Genomic DNA, 21,583 nt, shown 5'->3' on the forward strand with positions numbered 1-21,583 from the left:
ATAGATCAAGTGTTGGCCAGTGGTGGCTTGCTGTCCAAATCCAGCTGTTGGGGTCGATTCCACGTTAAAACATGTTAACCCCCTGGGCCTGCCTGGGCCTACTTAGCCATAGTGACTCCATGTTGCCTAGGTAGATATTTTGTTGTCTAGAAAAGTTACTGCTCTCAGTTCCAGGTAACTGTTACTAAAACACAACACCTAAAACAAGGTAACTGTTACAAAACACACACCTAAAACAAGGCCAATTCCAGGTAACTTACTAAAACACATACCTAAAACAAGGCCATTGGTAACCGTTACTAAAACACACAGGTAGGAGACATCCAATCAGCCAAAGTCACATATGCAGATGTCTGCGATTGTGCCCTATAAAAACTAGCCTGTAAGACCAAGGGGCGTCGCTCTCTTTGGAGGCGGCCCTGGCCGGTCAGTCTGACTTCTAATGCTTGGCATAGAATAAAGCTTTACATAACTTTCACTTTGTCTCAGCCTCATTTCCCTGGCCGGTCAGCCTAACTTCTAATGCTTGGCATAGAATAAGGCTTTGCATAACTTTGTCTCAGTCTCGTTCCTTTGAAAACGGACGCAACATATGGGGGCTCATCCGGGATCAAACAACGAGAACTGAGCCAGCATCAGAATTTCTGGGAAAAGCCTCCGGAGGTAAGATCTCCATATTCTTTGAGATCTGGTCTGTTTGGTTGTGGAGCTCCAGGGTATGGCCCACCGGGGAGAAGCTGGAGTGGTCCCCAGGGCTGGAGTGGATGCTCCCCAGGGCTGGAGTGGATATGGGGACGCCCCATCCCTCTTCTGGTGGATCGTCTGGGGGTCCGAGACCCTTAGGCGGTCATCTGGGTCTGTAGGGGGCCGGGTAACCCCCGTCTGAGGGGGCTGGGAAAACCCCCATCAGCAAGTGAGGGCCGCTGGGTCTTGTCTTTTTGTTGTCTGTTTTGTTACTCGTTTCTAGGGGACCGAGAAAATCCCCACTGGCGAATGTTTGTAGGGGACTAAGAAAATCCCCATCAGCGGCAGTTTCTGGGTAAGGGCCGCTGAGTCTGTGGTTGTCTGTATCTTGTCTTTTTGTTGTCTGTTATGTTGTTTGTAGTGTTTGGGGAAAAAAAAATGGGACAAGCAGAGAGTAAGGGGACTCTGACTTTCATCTCTCCATTCCTCCTAATAGATGTGGGACTTCTCCCTTGCTCATTTCTTATGTTAATGGCTATAACTGGAGCCAACTGTGGTTGGCCTAACTCGAGACAGAGACTTTAAGGAATATTCCCAAACAGCTGCCAAAACTCCCTTTGTTTAGGGGAAGTTCCTTGCCTTCTCTGGCCCGACCTCGACTGCCTAGCCCCTCTCCCTTGCTGGCGGGGCCTTCTGGCAGCACTTTGTTTGTTCTCTCTTCTCCTTCTGTTTCTGCACCAACTTGGGTGCAGCCTGCATTACTGGCTTCTAGACCATCCTCGGTGCTTCCTGCACCACGGCTCCTTCTCTCTTCACTGTCAAGAAACAAAAAGAGCACCCCTTGGACCTAACACCCCCCACTCCAGATATTCCCACCCGTGTCTCAGGTAAACATAAAAAATGGAATGGGTCCAGGTGAAACGTAAATCAGTACTTAAACTAAATTAAGTTTGTTGGTTTAATTAAAATAGACATGGCTTTAAAGTTACATCAGTAAAAGTGAAACTTCAAAGTTTACTGAAGGTCAAATAAGCTCATGTTTTTGTTAAAATCTGTTAGCAAAGAAATAACTGAACTGATGATTAATTGTCTGTCTCAAAGTTTTAATGGATAATTGCTAAAATAGCTTTCAAAGTTTTTAGTAACCTGAAACACTGAAGGTTTACTTGGATGACAAATGGAATTAAATTTGTTGGACATCTAGGTCTTAACCAAATGGGATAAAATACTAAAGCATTAATTACTGGAACCAGGTTTATGCTTTTGAGTTCTTACTGCAAAGAAACTAAAAATATTTAAATCTGTTGATAAACATGTTTTGTGCTTAACTGATTCATAAATTTGCCATCTACAGAATTCTGTTGTAACTGTTCACAATTGGTTAATACTTAGCCATCATTAGAGACTAACGTGTTTCTAAGAATAAAAAAATTCTACTAATTGTAACTAAGACTGAAAAAAGTAAGAAAAACACCCTATATATAAAAAGTAGGAGATACAAAAAAAAGGGGGGGGATAAAAATATATTTCGTTAAAGATAAAAGGTAATTTTGTCCTAAATGAGATAATTATTTTAAAAAAATGGCTTGGGACAAAACCTAGATACAAAAAAATTGTAAAAGGTTTGTGAAGAAAAATCCTCAAAAAAATTTTAGGTATGGTCAGGACAGACTAAAATTAAAATGAATTTTAAAATGTAGCACATCAGAATAATAAATCACATAAAATGACTCCATGTATTCTAGATTACCAAAAGAAAAATGCCATTAAGGTTTTTATTAAACGTTTTAATGTTATCTAAAAAAAAAAAAAAAAAAAAAAAAAGAGAAAAGGCAGTTGACTGATAACTAATAGTAAGTGTCTATTTTAATTAAACCAACAAACTTAATTTAGTTTAAGTACTGATTTACGTTTCACCTGGACCCATTCCATTTTTTATGTTTACCTGAGACACGGGTGGGAATATCTGGAGTGGGGGGTGTTAGGTCCAAGGGGTGCTCTTTTTGTTTCTTGACAGTGAAGAGAGAAGGAGCCGTGGTGCAGGAAGCACCGAGGATGGTCTAGAAGCCAGTAATGCAGGCTGCACCCAAGTTGGTGCAGAAACAGAAGGAGAAGAGAGAACAAACAAAGTGCTGCCAGAAGGCCCCGCCAGCAAGGGAGAGGGGCTAGGCAGTCGAGGTCGGGCCAGAGAAGGCAAGGAACTTCCCCTAAACAAAGGGAGTTTTGGCAGCTGTTTGGGAATATTCCTTAAAGTCTCTGTCTCGAGTTAGGCCAACCACAGTTGGCTCCAGTTATAGCCATTAACATAAGAAATGAGCAAGGGAGAAGTCCCACATCTATTAGGAGGAATGGAGAGATGAAAGTCAGAGTCCCCTTACTCTCTGCTTGTCCCATTTTTTTTTCCCCAAACACTACAAACAACATAACAGACAACAAAAAGACAAGATACAGACAACCACAGACTCAGCGGCCCTTACCCAGAAACTGCCGCTGATGGGGATTTTCTTAGTCCCCTACAAACATTCGCCAGTGGGGATTTTCTCGGTCCCCTAGAAACGAGTAACAAAACAGACAACAAAAAGACAAGACCCAGCGGCCCTCACTTGCTGATGGGGGTTTTCCCAGCCCCCTCAGACGGGGGTTACCCGGCCCCCTACAGACCCAGATGACCGCCTAAGGGTCTCGGACCCCCAGACGATCCACCAGAAGAGGGATGGGGCGTCCCCATATCCACTCCAGCCCTGGGGAGCATCCACTCCAGCCCTGGGGACCACTCCAGCTTCTCCCCGGTGGGCCATACCCTGGAGCTCCACAACCAAACAGACCAGATCTCAAAGAATATGGAGATCTTACCTCCGGAGGCTTTTCCCAGAAATTCTGATGCTGGCTCAGTTCTCGTTGTTTGATCCCGGATGAGCCCCCATATGTTGCGTCCGTTTTCAAAGGAACGAGACTGAGACAAAGTTATGCAAAGCCTTATTCTATGCCAAGCATTAGAAGTTAGGCTGACCGGCCAGGGAAATGAGGCTGAGACAAAGTGAAAGTTATGTAAAGCTTTATTCTATGCCAAGCATTAGAAGTCAGACTGACCGGCCAGGGCCGCCTCCAAAGAGAGCGACGCCCCTTGGTCTTACAGGCTAGTTTTTATAGGGCACAATCGCAGACATCTGCATATGTGACTTTGGCTGATTGGATGTCTCCTACCTGTGTGTTTTAGTAACGGTTACCAATGGCCTTGTTTTAGGTATGTGTTTTAGTAAGTTACCTGGAATTGGCCTTGTTTTAGGTGTGTGTTTTGTAACAGTTACCTTGTTTTAGGTGTTGTGTTTTAGTAACAGTTACCTGGAACTGAGAGCAGTAACTTTTCTAGACAACAAAATATCTACCTAGGCAACATGGAGTCACTATGGCTAAGTAGGCCCAGGCAGGCCCAGGGGGTTAACATGTTTTAATGTGGAATCAACCCCAACATCCCCCCCTTTTCTTTCTAGATTAGTCAATTCTTTAACTTTTTAAAGAATCAGTTAGTGCTGAAATTAGGATGGGAACCGTAGGTTTTGTCCATTTTATTTCTGCAGCAAGATGTTGGAATCCCTTGGGTACTCTATAGGATGACAGTAAATGGTCCCTTTCAATGAGACTTCAAGTTTCTCACGCAGTGGCGGCATATCCAAACCAAGTCTTTGGGGTGGTAAAGATGTTGTTTCGTCTTTGTCTCCATCTCAGTGTAGGCAGCTTGGATCCCTGCATGGGCTCTTTATAAGACATACTGTAGTGCCTGTAGTGATTAAAATACAGACTGATCAGTCATTTTTGTTAGGGTAACCTTTTGTAGCCATGAGCAGAGTGGAGGGGGTCTCCCGAACATTATTTTAAATGGGGTAACCTTGTTTAACTAGGGTGTATATCGCGCCCTAAGGAGGGCGAAGGGAAGGAGATCCATCCATCCACCGCCAGTTTTTAGAATTAACTCTGTCAAGGTTTTTTTTTTTTTTTTTTTTTTTTTTAAGAGTCCGGCTCATTCTTTCTCTAAATCACAGTCTTTCAGAAGGTACTCTTGTTTGGCTTCTGTTTTTGTTATGAGCTTATGTTTATCATCAGCATCTCTGCAGTTATCACAAGTTGCCAGATCAAAGTGGGTCATAAGGTAAGAATCCATAAATTCTTTACCACACTCTTCACAGATTGCATGATCAAATTCCATAACAGGTCCTGGTTGATGGACAACTTTTCCAGTTGTACGTTGTTCTCAGCCACTGGCTTTTTTTTTTTTTTTTTAAGATTGTATTTATTTATTTGACAGACAGAGATCACAGGTAAGCAGAGAGCCAGGCAGAGAGAGGAAAGGAAGCAGGCTCCCTGCTGAACAGAGAGCCTGATGTGGGCCTCGATCCCAGGACCCTGGGATCACGACCTGAGCCAAGGGCAGAGGCTTTAACCCACTGAGCTACCCAGGCGCCCCAGCCACTGGTTATTTTTATATAGTCTGTGAACTAATAAGACTGGTTTTTACGTTCCTACATGGTAGGAAATGTGGAAATGAAAAATGGAAATGGAAAAAAATCTAAAGAAAAATAATGTGATATAAATTATATATATGTTATGTTACATATTATGTTATATATTTATATATTATATAGAAATAAAATGATATAAAACTCAAATCTCAGGGTCCATAAATAAAATTTTATTGGAACATAGCCTTGCTTATTCACTTATGAATTGTCTGTTGCTGTTTTTGCAGTATAATGGCAGAGTTGAGTCGTTGTGACAGAGACTGTATGTTTCACAGAGTCAAAAAACATTTGGTATCTGACCCTTCACAGAATAAGTTTGCTGAACCCTGGATGATGAATTGTCATTTTTAGAACTAAAATTTCTTTTTAGAAGCTCTATGACTATATAGTTGATCTTACAATTTCAAGATGCATTACTACAGATCCTTATTTTTTTTTTAAAAAACATTTTGTTTATTTGTCAGAGAGATAAAGAGTAGAGGTAGACAGAGTGGCTGGAAGAAGGAGAGAGAGAAGCAGACTTCCCACCGAGCAGGGACCCAGATGCAGGGCTCCATCCCAGGATCCTGGGATCATGACCTGAGCCAAAGGCAGCCACTCCACTGACTGAGCCACCCAGGTGCCCCACTGTATATCCTTATGCTCTTCATTTAAGATTTGAGAAAAGTAGGATGGGGCTTCAATAAATGTCTGAAGCATAACTTTCTAGGTAAATTGTTGATTGTTCCCTGATGAAGCCCATGAATATTAGCTATCTTCACCAGATAAATCATGAAAGAAAGCAAAGATAGGGCCAAAGAGAATGCATTTGGGTTAGACAATACTCAAAAGTGAGATATAACTCTTTGGTAAATAGCTTATAGATAATTAGATGAATTTGTATCCTCTACCATCATAGTTTTGTGTTTTTTTTAAAACAGGTAAAACAGACATTTTGCTTGGACTAATATTAGGGATAATTAAACCTTGTTGTCTTAAAAGTCTGTTACAGGGGTGCCTGGGTGGCTCAGTCGTTAAGCATCTGCCTTCAGCTCAGGTCATGATTCCAGGGTCCTGGGATCCAGCCCTGCATCAGGCTCCCTGCTCAGCAGGAAGCTTGCTTCTCCCTCTCCCACTCCCTCTGCTTGTATTCCCCCTCTCTCTTGGTCTCTCCCTCTCTGTCAGATAAATAAATAAAATCTTAAAAACAACAACAACAACAACAACAACAGTCTGTTACAGTTGGCTTAGATCTTCCTTAACTTCAGTATTAAGAGGTTTTTAGGCAATGGTATCAACAGAGTCAATCTGAACCCTTACAGTTTTAACTCCTAATTATTCTTTCTTTTCCCAGTGGTCTGGTACAATGGTCAATTATTTAGTTGTTGTTTGAATCAATATACTAATGTCCATAGCCATAATTTGATAATGTGCAGTAGAATTTTTTGCAACTCCTGAAAAGATTTTGTCTCTGTTATATTTCTTTTGGTGGATCTTTTTTGCAGACTAGATTCCTAATGATGAAATTTATAGGAAAGTGCCATAGAGAAGAAAGTAGTGTTCTTTTGACAAAAGTAACAGTTACAGGTTAGGACGTGGAAAAGGATTCAAAATTGTTAGAAATTCCCACCACTTAAATGGTTTTACTACTTTGAGCAATCTGATTTTTCATGGTAGTAGAATTAATACTAAAGGTAGTTGCACCTGTATCAACAAGAAGTTGTATTGTTGTTCATCTATATTTACAGATAATTCTTTTCAGAACTGTATGTTGAGTGATAATGTTTCCCTTTAAGTGGCATTATTGGGAAGATTATGGAAAATTGTTTTATTTCTTACCAATTTGACATTGGACCAATATGATATAGGACATTAGATTGTCCTACTTGTAATTTCTCTAAGTATAACCATAGAGAACTGAGAACTTTTTGGTGTTGTTTTTATTTGAGAATGAAGTGTTTTATATGGAAAACCAGAAATTTTTTTCATTTCTACCTCGTTAATTTCCTCGGGCTTTTTTGAAAATGTTCAATCTTATGTTGGAGAGAGGTTAAACTGGCTATGTCCCATTCCCGTTTATTTTTCTCACTAAGTCCCCTATATTACATACAAAAAAGGGGCTCAGTTTATTTTTGCCATTAGAGCTACTCCTATAAGACTATTTAAAGCTTACCGAAATCTAGTTTTAAATTCTCCTCTTGTTTAATCTTTATTATTATTTTTTTTGCTCAGTTTATCCTTAAAGGAAAGCCTTTTAGAAATGTCCCTGTACAGTGCATCGCCTATTCTTTTTGCCTGCTCAGGGACATTTTTCAATGTATGCACAGCTGAGTTATCTAAGTTCTGTCTTGGTCTTTCTCATTCTGTTCTTTTAAAAATTTTCCCCACATGAAGATCTAATAATTAAGTGAATCAGTTGGTCTAGATCTGGTCGAATCTAACAGTATATTGTATTTTGAAGCAAATTTTCTCTTTTCCTGAGGATTTAGAAAACCTTTAATAATAGACCTCAGCTCAGATCTAGACCATGGTTTAACTTAATTTCTATGGCCTGACTTCTGTTCTAGCATGAGATTACTGTACAATCTGATAATTTCTTTGCTGAGAATAAGGAGGTCAGGGGAAGGGGAAGAAATAGGGTAAGAAGGAGAACAAAGATAAAGTTGTGTAGGAAAAAGAGATTACTTGCCTCTTGACGAAAGAACCCATGTCCTGTTTCCTTCTTAGAAGTAGCCTTTTATCACTGACTTCACCTACAAATGATCTAAAATGGGCAAATGACTATAAAAGTAGTCATCTATTAAATTTAATATAGTTAATATACATATGGACTGAGGTGTAAAATGAAATGTGGTGTATTGCAAAGAAAATATGACAGTTCCTGCTATAAGGGAGGTACAGTCCAGTAGAGACAGTAGGAAGTAAGGGAGCTATGTGAATTGTGCACTTTTCTATGTACTAGACATGCTTGTAGATGCTGTATTTTATTTTTGAATATTTAATATTTAATATTTAATTATTTGAATTATTTGAATATTTAATATTTAATATTCAAAATAATCCTGAGAGGGGCTCCTGGGTGGCTGAACTGGTTAAGCGTCTGCCTCTAGTTCAGGTCACCATCTCCGTGTCCTAGGATTGAGTCCTGTATAGGGCTTCCAGCTCAGCGGGGTGTATGCTGCTCCCTCTCCCCCTGCCTCTCCTCCTGCTCATCTCTCTCTCTGTGTATCTTTCTGTATTTCCCTGTCTCAAATGAATAAAATCTTTAAAAAAAAAAAAACAAAATAATCCTGAGGGATACATAGATTACCTCTCCCCTCCCCCATTTTATAGTTTGGGCAATAAAGACTCTGAGAATTTAAAGGTTTTACCAAGGTTACACAACAAGAGACTTATGAAACCAGGATGTGAACCTGGTCTAAGACATAAACAAGTAGAAGGCAGAATGAAACATGCAACTGAGGCATAAAAATGAGCCTTTGCAGTTTAATAACATCAAAGTGTCTTTAGTTCAGGAATATTTAAGGAAGGCTTCATGAAGGAGGTAACACTTAAGCTGTAGGTTTAGGAAGGTGGGGGGGGTGCCTGGGTGGCTCAATCAGTTAAGCGTCTGCCTTTGGTTTGGGTCATGATCCCAGGACCCTGGGATTGAGTGCTGTGTCTGACTCCCTGCTTAGCAGGGAGTCTGCTTCTCTTTCTCCCTCTCCTTCATCCCTCTGCATGTGCTTGCTCTCTCTCTCTCTCTCTCTCTCTCTAATAAATAAATAAATATTTTTTAAGAAAGATTTTGAAGGTAGATTCATCAAAGAAAGCCAATGAATGATAGAGTTGGGATTGAATCCAATTTAATCTGAAGCCAGAGCCTATTTTCTTTCCATTACATAAAACTACAACAGCGAGAATAAATGTGGGAAGCCAGTGTGACTTTTATAAAAAGAAGTTTTATTATCTCAAGTTATAGAAAAAAAAGCTGAAAAGGAAAGTCAAGACAAAAATATGAAGGAACTTCAGTGTAAACACATGTCATACAGTGTAGAAGAAATCATTCCAAATACCATGATTACCTATGAAGATTACATTTAATTTCTCTCCTTGGCAACTCTTATCTCAAGACCAGTATTTCAGAGGGTCTGGTGGGTGGAATGATAATGGAGCAAAATGGAGGTAGGTCTGGGTGTGGGGCTATAGAACAGGAAAACTGGAAACTGCTTTTGATAGGAGCCAATGTATTCTTTGATGTATTTGTTTTTAGTTGAAACCATTTTACAGAATGAAAGCCCTATCAAAGGCTGATCGTGAAAGAGCAGAAAATCAGACGATTCCAAAACTAATCGATTTATTGGAACTTGCACAGAAGGAAAAAAAATTTGTGATGTTTGATCTTAATGCCCCTCCACAAAAACATCCTGTCAGAGGCACATATATTCGCCGTGTAGTACGCTTGATCCTTGACTCTAAAATTGAGCAACATCTGGTATGTCTACCTCATTATTCATGGTAGAGTTTGGGAGGTGGGTAACATGTCCCAGGAGAATAGCAGTTGAGCTTGACCTATCCTGTAGATCTTCCCTGAGATGCCCAAATAATTTTGCTATCTGTAGAAATGGAGGTTTTTACTTATGTAGCTGCATGTTGCAATCTAAGAATGACCCAGTTGAATTTTCCCCAGTAGGGAAAACATGGAAGTTGTTTGCTACTCTAAACCAAATGAAATAACAGCACTCAGTTAGAAAAAAAAAGTGTGTGTGTAATGATTATGTGATGTGGCCTGCATTGTCACTGGCATAGAACTATTAGAAGGAGCTTGGGCAACACTGAGGCTTTGAGGATTTGGCTTTAATTAATGATACAGAAGAAACAACTGGTTCTTATTTGTTCAGAGATTTGAGCAGAGATTTGTTCATCAGAACAAATTGTTTTTCAGAAGCAATTCTCTGCACTTGAGCAATCATTCCAAATCTCTTAAGTTCTCAGAATGTGGTAGAGTGCTGAGTGAAACAAATATGTGTTTCCCTGCGAATGGAACTATTTCAACAGATGAATCCTTATAGTATTCCCCGATGACAGGAAATGACCCCTTTTAAAGGTGATTTTTAATGTCATCAATCAGAGGAAATATGATTCCCACCTTTCATCCACACCTACCAACCCTCATCTACTTTGGCTCCTGTGAGGCTATCTAAACACAGTGGGTCTTTGACTGAGGATGTTAACTCTGAGAAATCTCATCTCCAGAACAATCCTGGTGAAAGCCCCCTTATAAGAGTTCATTAGACAGTATTAGGCCAAGTTGGGTCTCATCAAGAACTAGAATCTCTCTCCACCCCCTGTAGACTGTTAACCAGTGCTGGAATGAGGCTCCTTTTATTCTACATGGGGCTCTCTGTACCTGGAGAGCTGATTATCCACTGAATGACTTCCTTTTTTTCCTTACAGATTTTTTGGTTGCCAGCTTTCGACAGGGAATATGTCAAACAAGCAGCTCCTGGTTTTCAGCAAGTGGGCAGGTTATATTCCATTGAACGTCTTACAAAAGAAAATATCAGTAGAATAAACGTTGACTACAAGAAGTTGTTCTACAATGGGTTGAGGTAAGAGTTTGACCACATTTCTCTTGGCAGATATTGCCTTACTTGCATAAAATCTGCTCTCCCACCAAGCTCCTTAGCTTCTCCTTCTCATCTCAGGATTTCTTTGTATGGCTCTTTTTGGAATCCCCTGTTTTCCCCTCTTCCCCTTCCCACCCTATCTTCCACCTTCCCTCCCTCTACCAGCAAACATTTACCAAGTGTAGACAATTCCCTTGAACATAGTCTTCAGCCCCTTCTCCTTTATCTCTAATCTATTATCATTCAACACGCTTTTTTGTATGCTTGGTGGTTTTGTTCCTATATAAGATGATCATTGAACAGTCAGAAATCAGGAAGTTGTTTATTTCCTTCTGCCATTACCAGACGGATTACAGTACCTCATCAATAGCTTTGTGGTCCAGATAGCCACATTTCTTGTAGGGATAATTAAGAACATAACTAAATAATTTAAAAAAAAAATTTAAAACAGCCAAGCACGAGAAGAAACTAAAATTATTAGCTACATTTATAAATATGTAACTAGTGACAGATTTTTCAAATTAAAAGCACCAGGGAATAAAATGTCGACTTTTCCAAACTTAACTATTATTAATCACGGCTTAATTTAATCCATATTTCCTTTCTCTTAGATTTAAAAGTAAATTTTTTCAGATGATTTTAAATGCTTCAAAGACAAAGTTTTCCTTGGAGAAATGTATATCCAAAATCTCTTTGGGCTTAATAAAAATTGCCACTAAATACCTTTCTGTGCTTCAAGCCATGAACTAAGCTGTTGGATTTACCTCTGCTCCTGTTCTCACTTTTCCTGCTTCTCTGGCCATGGGGTTGATCATGAAATCTTGCCTTTTTCCTTTTGCTATTTCCCAATCAGAACATTTTTCTTTGCTCAACTACTACTTCTATTTTGAGTGTATTTCTCTTTCATTTTACTTTTTTTCAAATAGAAAATAGTTCTATGATGATGTTCTTCTCTCCTACTCATAATTTAGATCAATCTAGTAGTTGAAAAATAATTATAATAGCTTCCATTTATTGAGCCTTTATTATGTATCAGGTTCTATGGTTATTAGACCACACGCTCTTTTTCTCATCGTGGCCTACTCATCAGTTACACATGACCTTGGACAAATTTCTAATCGTCCTTTTTCTCATTTGTAAATTAAGAGTAGCAATAACCTAAGGAGGAAAAAAAAGAATAGCAGTAACATGATGGACTGGTTAAAGGATTAGATGAGAATATTCTTCATATTATGCACATGCAAAATGCTGGGCAAGTATAAGTACACAATTAAGTGTTAGCTGTTGCTTTTATCATCATCAGCCTTACATGCTGTGCCCTGGAAATTATCACCATCCCTTTTGCAAATGAGGAAACTTGCCTCTAAAGAGGGAAAGTTTGAACAGGCTAGGTAATCCACCAAAATTAATATACTTGATCAGTGGGGGACCAAACTTAGATTTATTTTTTAAAAATATTTTATTTATTTATTTGAGAGAGAAAGACAATACACAAACGGGGAGAGGCAGAGGGAGAAGCAGGTGCTCTTGCTTCTCATGACCCTGGGATCATGACCTGAGCCGAAGGCAACTCCTTAACCGACTGAACCACCCAGGTGCCCCTAAACTGAGATTTAAACATAGGTCTGACAGAGTCCAGAATCCAAACTCTTTCACCCTCGGCCTTTGAAATTATTTCTTGGCTTAGTTATATGGGCATAGTTTCAACTGACATCAGATTTGAGAGGGATCATATCCTGAGTCCTGTTAGAAGTCAAGCAGCTTAATTTAGCTCAGTGAATATTTACCGTGTGATAATATGTACAAGTGCATCATGCTAGTCTCATGTGAAAAGTCAGAAGCAAGGCGCAATCCTTTTCCTTGACTGTATTCCAGTAAGGACATGTTTTCTAATAAGGACAATAAGGGTTTTTCCATATAGCTATACTCCAAGGCTGACTGTGACAAATTCATGTGTTATACATTCTTCTAAGTCCTTCTCCTCAAGGACCATTATATTTTAAGAAATTAATTTGTTGTACCTTAAATTATTTGTATAAGGTTTATGACCAGAATATTTGTAATTATGATCACAATTCCAATATATTTTCTGTGGAAAATAATTCCAATATATTTTATGCTCACTTCATAGTCTGGCCACAGTTACAAGACATTGTGACCTTGCCATTTTTTTTTTAAAGGGTTAACTTAACAAGGATTTATTCACAGGAATACATGTAAGTAGAGAAAAATAACAGAAAAGCTAAACAAATGAAATGAAGAGGATCCAAACCAACTTTCACTCTGTAGCTTTTTACTTGCACCCTGTGTGCATATATCTAGGGCACAGAGGGCCACCAACATGCGCCAATACAGTGTAGGAACCCTGCATTACATCCATTAACTTAAACATATCTTTAAGATCATGCTTTGAACAGAAAAAGAAAGCTTAGAAGGCAATATGTTGAGTGGGATGACCTTGCCATTTTGACTGAGAATGCTTTAAATACATTATTTTAATCAAAATTATATGAATTTAGAGATGCCCTCTGCTTTATTTCTGATGTGGGAATTTTTATGGTGTTTTAAAAACTTAATTTTAGGGGTAGCTGGGTGGCTCAGTCAAGCATCTGCCTTTGGCTCAGGTCATGATCCCAGGGTCCCAGGGCTGAGCCCCACATTTTTTCCTAGCACCATTTATTGAAGTGATTATCTTTCCCCAATCATATATTCTTGGCTCCTTTGTCCTAAATTAATCAACTGGGTATGCGTGAGTTTATTTCCAGGCTCTTTGTTCTTTTGATCTATGTGTCTTGGTTTTGCCTGTACCATACTGTTTTGATTATTACAGCTTTGTAGTATATTTTAAAATCTGAGATTGTGATACCTCCAGCTTTGTTGTTTTTACTTAAGATTGCTTTGGCTATTTGTGGTATTTTGGGGTCTCATACAAATTTTAGGAATACTTGTTCTAGTTGTGTGAAAAATGTTCTTGGTATTTTGATAGGGATAGATTGAATCTGTAGATTACTTTGAATTCTGACCTTTTTAATTCTTTCAAACCATGAGCATGGAATTCTTTCCATTTCTTTGTGTCATCTTCAATTTCTTTCATTAAGTGTTTTATAGTTTTCAGAGGGCAGGTTTTTCACCTCCTTGGTTAAATTTGTTCCCAGGTATTTTATTCTTTTTGGTGTAATTGTAAATGGGATTATTTTCTTAATTTCTCTCTATGTTGCTTCATTTTTAATGTATAGAAACACAACAGATTTCTGTGTATTAATTTTGTATCCTGCAACTTGACTGAATGAATTTATCAGTTCTAATAGCATTTGGTGGACTCCTTAAGGGTTTTCTCTATATGGTATCATGTCACCTACAAATTTTGACAATTTTACTTCTTCCTTATGAATTTTAATGCCTTTTATTTCTTTTTCTTATCTGATTACTACAGCGAAGATGTCCAGTACTATGCTGAATAGAAGTGATGAAAGTAGACATCTTGTCTTGTTCCTGATCTTAGAGGAAAAGCTCTCAGTTTTTCCCCATTGAGTATGATGTTAGCTCTGGGTTTTTCATATATGGCCTTTATAATATAGCAGCATGTTCCCTCTAACCCTACTTTGTTGAAAGTTTTATCATGAACAGATTTTTTTTTTCAGTTGCTTTCTCTGCACCTTTTGAGATGATCATATGGTCTTTATTTTTTTTCTTGTTAATAGAATATATCTCATGGGTTGATTTGCTAATATTAAACCATACTTGTGTCCTTGTAATAAATCCCACTTGACTGTGCTGAATAATTTTTTCATTGTATTTTTGAATTCAATTTGCTAATATTTTGTTGAGGATTTTTGCATCTATGTTCATTGAAGATATTGGCCTGTAGTTCTTTTTTATTGTGTCCTTTTCCGGTTTTGGTATCAGTGTAATCCTAGCCTCATAGAATGAATTTGGAAGTTTTCCTTCCTCATATTTTTTTGGAAAAATTGGGTAAGAAGAGGTATTAACACTTATTTAAATATTTGGTGTACTTCACCCATGGAGCCATCTGGTTCTGTACTTTTATTTGGAAGTTTTTTGATTATTGATTAAATTTCATTACTAGTGATTGATGTGTTCAGATTTTCTATTTCTTCCTGATTCAGTTTGGAAAATTGTATGTTTCTTGAAATTTATCCATTTCTGCTAGGTTGTCTAATTTGTTGACGTATAATTATTTATATTCTTTTGTAATTCTTCGTATTTCTGTGGTATTCATTGTTACTTCTCTTCTTTGATTTCTGAATTTATTTGAGTCATCTGTCTTTTTTTGATGAGTTTGGCTAAAGATTTATTAATTTTGTTTAATTTTTCAAAGAAGCAACTCTTGGTTTCACTGAGGTTTTTTTCATTCTTTTTTTGTATGTTTATTTCCACTCTAATCTTTATTATTTCCTTCCTTCTACTTGTTTTGTTTGTTCTTTTTCTAGGTCTTTTAGATGTACGATTAGGTTGTGTACTTGTAGTTTTTCTGGTTTCTTAAGATAGGCCTTTATTTCTACAAACTTCCCTTTTTGAACTGCTTTTGCTTTGTCCCAAAGATTTTGGATCATTGTGCTTTCATTTTCATGTTTATGTAAATTTTATTTCCTCTTTGATTTCTTCATTGATCCATTGGTTGTTTAGTACCATATTGTTTAACCTCCATGTATTTGTGGTTTTCCAATTTTTTTTCTTGTAATTGATTTCTAGTTTCATGCTGTTGTGGTTGGAAAAGATACTTGGTATAATTTCAGTCTTCCTAAATTTATTGATACTTATTTTGTAGCCTAACATGTGATCTCTCCTGGAGAATGTTCCTTGTGCAGTTGAAAAGAATATGTATTCTGTTCATGGATGGAATGTTTTGTGTGTATCTATTAGGTGTAGTGTATCATTCAAAGCCAGTGTTCCTTTGCTAATTTTCTGTCTGGGTGATCTATCCATTGTTTGTTTTTTTTTTAAAGATTTTATTTATTTATTTGACAGAGATCACAAGTAGGCAGAGAGGCAGGTAGAGAGAGGGGGAAGCAGACTCCCTGTAGAGCGGGGCTCGATCCCAGGACCCTGAGACCATGACCTGAGCTGAAGGTAGAGGCTTAAACCACTGAGCCACCCAGGTGCCCCCTATCCATTGATTTAAAGAGTATTAAAGTCCCCTACTATAATTGTATTACTGTCAGTTTCTCCCTTTATAACTGTTAATACTTGCTTATATATACATGGGCTCTACTGTTGGGTGTATAGATATTTATATTTGTTATATCCTCTTGTTAGACTAATTTCTTTATCATGTAATGCAGTTCTTTGTATCTTGTTATAGTCTGTGTTTTTTTTTTCTATTTTTTTTTTTTATTTTATAAACATATATTTTTATCCCCAGGGGTACAGGTCTGTGAATTACCAGGTTTACACACTTCACAGCACTCACCAAAGCACATACCCTCCCCAATGTCCATAATCCCACCCCGTTCTCCCAAACCCCCTCCCCCCAGCAACCCTCAGTTTGTTTTGTGAGACTAAGAGTCACTTATGGTTTGTCTCCCTCCCAATCCCATCTTGTTTCATTGATTCTTCTCGTACCCACTTAAGCCCCCATGTTGCATCACCACTTCCTCATATCACGGAGATCATATGATAGTTGTCTTTCTCTGCTTGACTTATTTCGCTAAGCATGATACGCTCTAGTTCCATCCATGTTGTCGCAAATGGCAAGATTTCATTTCTTTTGATGGCTGCATAGTATTCCATTGTGTATATATACCACATCTTCTTGATCCATTCATCTGTTAATGGACATCTAGGTTCTTTCCATAGTTTGGCTATTGTGGACATTGCTGCTATAAACATTCGGGTGCATGTGTCCCTTTGGATCACTACATTTGTATCTTTAGGGTAAATACCCAATAGTGCAATTGCTGGGTCATAGGGCAGTTCTATTTTCAACATTTTGAGGAACCTCCATGCTGTTTTCCAGAGTGGCTGCACCAGCTTGCATTCCCACCAACAGTGTAGGAGGGTTCCCCTTTCTCCACATCCTCGCCAGCATCTGTCATTTCCTGACTTGTTGATTTTAGCCATTCTGATTGGTGTGAGGTGATATCTCATTGTGGTTTTGATTTGTATTTCCCTGATGCCGAGTGATATGGAGCACTTTTTCATGTATCTGTTGGCCATCTGGATGTCTTCTTTGCAGAAATGTCTGTTCATGTCCTCTGCCCATTTCTTGATTGGATTATTTGTTCTTTGGGTGTTGAGTTTGCTAAGTTCTTTATAGATTCTGGACACTAGTCCTTTATCTGATACGTCGTTTGCAAATATCTTCTCCCATTCTGTCAGTTGTCTTTTGATTTTGTTAACTGTTTCCTTTGCTGTGCAAAAGCTTTTGATCTTGATGAAATCCCAATAGTTCATTTTTTCCCTTGCTTCCCTTGCCTTTTGCGTTGTTCCTAGGAAGATGTTGCTGCGGCAGAGGTCGAAGAGGTTGCTGCCCGTGTTCTCCTCAAGGATTTTGATGGATTCCTTTCGCACATTGAGGTCCTTCATCCATTTTGAGTCTATTTTCGTGTGTGGTGTAAGGAAATGGTCCAATTCCATTTTTCTGCATGTGGCTGTCCAATTTTCCCAGCACCTTTTATTGAAGAGGCTGTCTTTTTTCCATTGGACATTCTTTCCTGCTTTGTCAAAGATTAGTTGACCATAGATTTGAGGGTCTATTTCTGGGCTCTCTATTCTGTTCCATTGATCTATGTGTCTGTTTTTGTGCCAGTACCATGCTGTCTTGATGATGACAGCTTTGTAATAGAGCTTGAAGTCCGGGATTGTGATGCCACCAACGTTGGCTTTCTTCTTCAATATCCCTTTGGCTATTCGAGGTCTTTTCTGGTTCCATATAAATTTTAGCATTATTTGTTCCATTTCTTTGAAGAAGATGGATGGTACTTTGATAGGAATTGCATTAAATGTGTAGATTGCTTTAGGTAGCATAGACATTTTCACAATATTTATTCTTCCAATCCAGGAGCATGGAACATTTTTCCATTTCTTTGTGTCTTCCTCAATTTCTTTCATGAGTACTTTATAGTTTTCTGAGTATAGATTCTGTGTCTCTTTGGTTAGGTTTATTCCTAGGTATCTTATGGTTTTGGATGCAATTGTAAATGGGATTGACTCCTTAATATCTCTTTCTTCTGTCTTGCTGTTGGTGTAGAGAAATGCAACTGATTTCTGTGCATTGATTTTATATCCTGACACTTTACTGAATTCCTGTATAAGTTCTAGCAGTTTTGGTGTGGAGTCTTTTGGGTTTTCCACATATAGTATCATATCTGCGAAGAGTGATAATTTGACTTCTTCTTTGCCGATTTGGATGCCTTTAATTTCCTTTTGTTGTCTGATTGCTGAGGCTAGGACCTCTAGTACTATGTTGAATAGCAGTGGTGATAATGGACATCCCTGCCATGTTCCTGACCTTAGCGGAAAAGCTTTCAGTTTTTCTCCATTGAGAATGATATTTGCAGTGGGTTTTTCATAGATGGCTTTGATGATATTGAGGTATGTGCCCTCTATCCCTACACTTTGAAGAGTTTTGATCAGGAAGGGATGCTGTACTTTGTCAAATGCTTTTTCATCATCTATTGAGAGTATCATATGGTTCTTGTTCTTTCTTTTATTGATGTGTTGTATTACATTGACTGATTTGCGGATGTTGAACCAACCTTGCAGCCCTGGAATAAATCCCACTTGGTCATGGTGAATAATCTTTTTAATGTACTGTTGAATCCTATTGGCTAGTATTTTGTTGAGTATTTTCGCATCTGTGTTCATCAAGGATATCGGTCTATAGCTCTCTTTTTTGGTGGGATCCTTGTCTGGTTTTGGGATCAAGGTGAGGCTGGCCTCATAAAATGAGTTTGGAAGTTTTCCTTCCATTTCTATTTTTTGGAACAGTTTCAGGAGAATAGGAATTAGTTCTTCTTTAAATGTTTGTTAGAATTCCCCTGGGAAGCTGTCTGGCCCTCGGTTTTGTTTGGAGATTTTTGATGACTGTTTCAATCTCCTTACTGGTTATGGGTCTGTTCAGGTTTTCTATTTCTTCCTGGTTCAGTTTTGGTAGTTTATATGTCTCTAGGAATGCATCCATTTCTTCCAGATTGTCAAATTTGTTGGCGTAGAGTTGCTCATGGTATGTTCTTATAATTGTCCATATTTCTTTGGTGTTAGTTGTGAAATCTCCTCTTTCATTCATGATTTTATTTATTTGGGTCCTTTCTCTTTTCTCTTTGATAAGTCTGGCCAGGGGTTTATCAATCTTATTAATTCTTTCAAAGAACCAGCTCCTAGTTTCGTCGATTTGCTCTACTTTTTTTTTGTTTCTATTTCATTGATTTCTCTCTAATTTTTATGATTTCTCTTCTTCTGCTGGGTTTAGGGTTTCTTTCTTGTTCTTTCTCCAGCTCCTTTTGGTGTAGGGTTAGGTTGTGTACTTGAGACCTTTCTTGTTTCTTGAGAAAGGCTTGTAGCACTATATATTTTCCTCTCAGGACTGCCTTTGTTGTGTCCCACAGATTTTGAACCGTTGTGTTTTCATTATCATTTGTTTCCATGAATTTTTTCAATTCTTCTTTAATTTCCTGGTTGATCCATTCATTTGTTTAGAAGAATGCTATTTAGTCTCCATGTATTTGGGTTCTTTCCAAATTTCCTCTTGTGATTGAGTTCTAGCTCCAGAGCAATGTGGTCTGAAAATATGCATGGAATGATCCCAGTCTTTTAATACCGGTTGAGACCTGATTTGGGACTGAGGATGTGATCTATTCTGGAGAGTGTTCCATGTGCACTAGAGAAGAATGTGTATTTCGTTGCTTTGGGGTGGAATGTTCTGAATGTATCTGTGATGTCCACCTGGTCCACTGTGTCATTTAAGGCCATTATTTTCTTGTTGATCTTTTGCTTGGATGATCTGTCCATTTCAGTGAGGGGGCTATTAAAGTCCTCTACTATGATTGTATTATTGTTGATGTGTTTCTTTGATTTTGTTATTAATTGGTTTATATAGTTTGCTGTTCCCACATTAGGGACATAGATATTTAAAATTGTTAGATCTTCTTGTTGGACAGACCCTTTGAGTATGATATAGTGTCCTTCCTCATCTCTTATTATAGTCTTTGGCTTAAAATAGAATTGATCTGATATAAGGATTGCCACCCCTGCTTTCTTCTGATGTCCATTAGCATGGTAAATTGTTTTCCATCCCATCACTTTAAATCTGGAGGTGTCTTCAGGTCTAAAATGAATTTCTTGTAGGTAACATATAGATGGGTTTTGTTTTTTTATCCATTCTGATACCCTGTGTCTTTTGATTGGGGCATTTAGCCCATTAACATTCAGGATAACTATTGAGAGATATAAATTTAGTGCCATTGTATTGCCTGTAAGGTGACCGTTACTTTATATTGTCTTGTTCCTTTCTGATCTACTACTTTTAGGCTCTCTCTTTGCTTAGAGGACCCCTTTCAATATTTCCTGTAGAGCTGGTTTGGTGTTTTCAAATTCTTTCAGTTTTTGTTTGTCCTGGAAGCTTTTTATCTCTCCTTCTATTTTCAATGATAGCCTAGTTGGGTATAGTATTCTTGGCTGCATGTTTTTCTCGTTTAGTGCTCTGAAAATATCATGCCAGCTCTTTCTGGCCTGCCAGGTCTCTGTGGATAAGTCTGCTGCCAATCTAATATTTTTACCATTGTGTGTTACAGACTTCTTTTCCCGGGCTGCTTTCAGGATTTTCTCTTTGTCACTGAGACTTGTAAATTTTACTATTAGGTGATGGGGTGTGGGCCTATTCTTACTGATTTTGAGGGGCATTCTCTGAACCTCCTGAATTTTGATGCTCGTTCCCTTTGCCATATTGGGGAAATTCTCCCCAATAATTCTCTCCAGTATACCTTCTGCTCCCCTCTCTCTTTCTTCTTCTTCTGGAATCCCAATTATTCTAATGTTGTTTCGTCTTATGGTGTCACTTATCTCTCGAATTCTCCCCTCGTGGTCCAGTAGCTGTTTGTCCCTCTTTTGCTCAGCTTCTTTATTCTCTGTCATTTGGTCTTCTATATCACTAATTCTTTCTTCTGCCTCATTTATCCTAGCAGTTAGAGCCTCCATTTTTGATTGCACCTCATTAATAGCTTTTTTGATTTCAACTTGGTTAGATTTTAGTTCTTTTATTTCTCCAGAAAGGGCTTTTATATCTCTCGAGAGAGTTTCTCTAATATCTTCCATGCCTTTTTCGAGCCCGGCTAGAACCTTGAGAATTGTCATTCTGAACTCTAGATCTGACATATTACCAATGTCTGTATTGATTAGGTCCCTAGCCTTCGGTACTGCCTCTTGTTCTTTTTTTTGTGTTGAATTTTTACGTCTTGTCATTTTGTCCAGATTTGAGTAAATGAAGGGGCAAGTAAAATACTAAAAGGGTGGCAACAACCCCAGGAAAATATGCTTTAACCAAATTAGAAGAGATCCAAAATCGTGAGTGGGGAGAAAGGGGATAAAAAGAGGTTCAAAAAGGAAGAAAAAAAAAAAAAAAAGAAAAAAGAAAAAAGAAAAGAAAAGAAAAGAATTTTTTAAAAAAGAAAACACCTAAGAAAAATGTAAAAAAGAAAAAATATATATATTAGATAAACTAGTAAAAAATCGTTAAAAAAGAAAAAGGTAACAGTTAAAAAAAAAAAATTTACCCGAAGGCGAGAATAAAAAAAAAAAAAAATGAAAAAGAAAAAATTAAGTTAACTGCAAGACTAA

At 38.0% G+C, this 21,583-nt stretch overlaps 1 protein-coding gene across 2 annotated transcripts in view; it reads left to right on the plus strand.

Annotated features, from left to right (window-relative positions):
- Positions 1–21,583, plus strand: part of GDPD4 (glycerophosphodiester phosphodiesterase domain containing 4) — a 174,957-nt gene that overhangs the window by 84,691 nt on the left and 68,683 nt on the right. For both annotated transcript variants that reach the window (XM_059188225.1, XM_059188232.1), the window contains exons 12-13: positions 9,433–9,654; positions 10,617–10,771. In XM_059188225.1, the coding sequence (XP_059044208.1) occupies positions 9,433–9,654; positions 10,617–10,771 (377 nt within the window). The remainder of the gene's footprint in view (positions 1–9,432; positions 9,655–10,616; positions 10,772–21,583) is intronic.

The sequence above is a fragment of the Mustela lutreola genome, chromosome 1 (genome assembly GCF_030435805.1).
Source record: "Mustela lutreola isolate mMusLut2 chromosome 1, mMusLut2.pri, whole genome shotgun sequence".
Lineage (NCBI taxonomy): Eukaryota > Metazoa > Chordata > Mammalia > Carnivora > Mustelidae > Mustela > Mustela lutreola.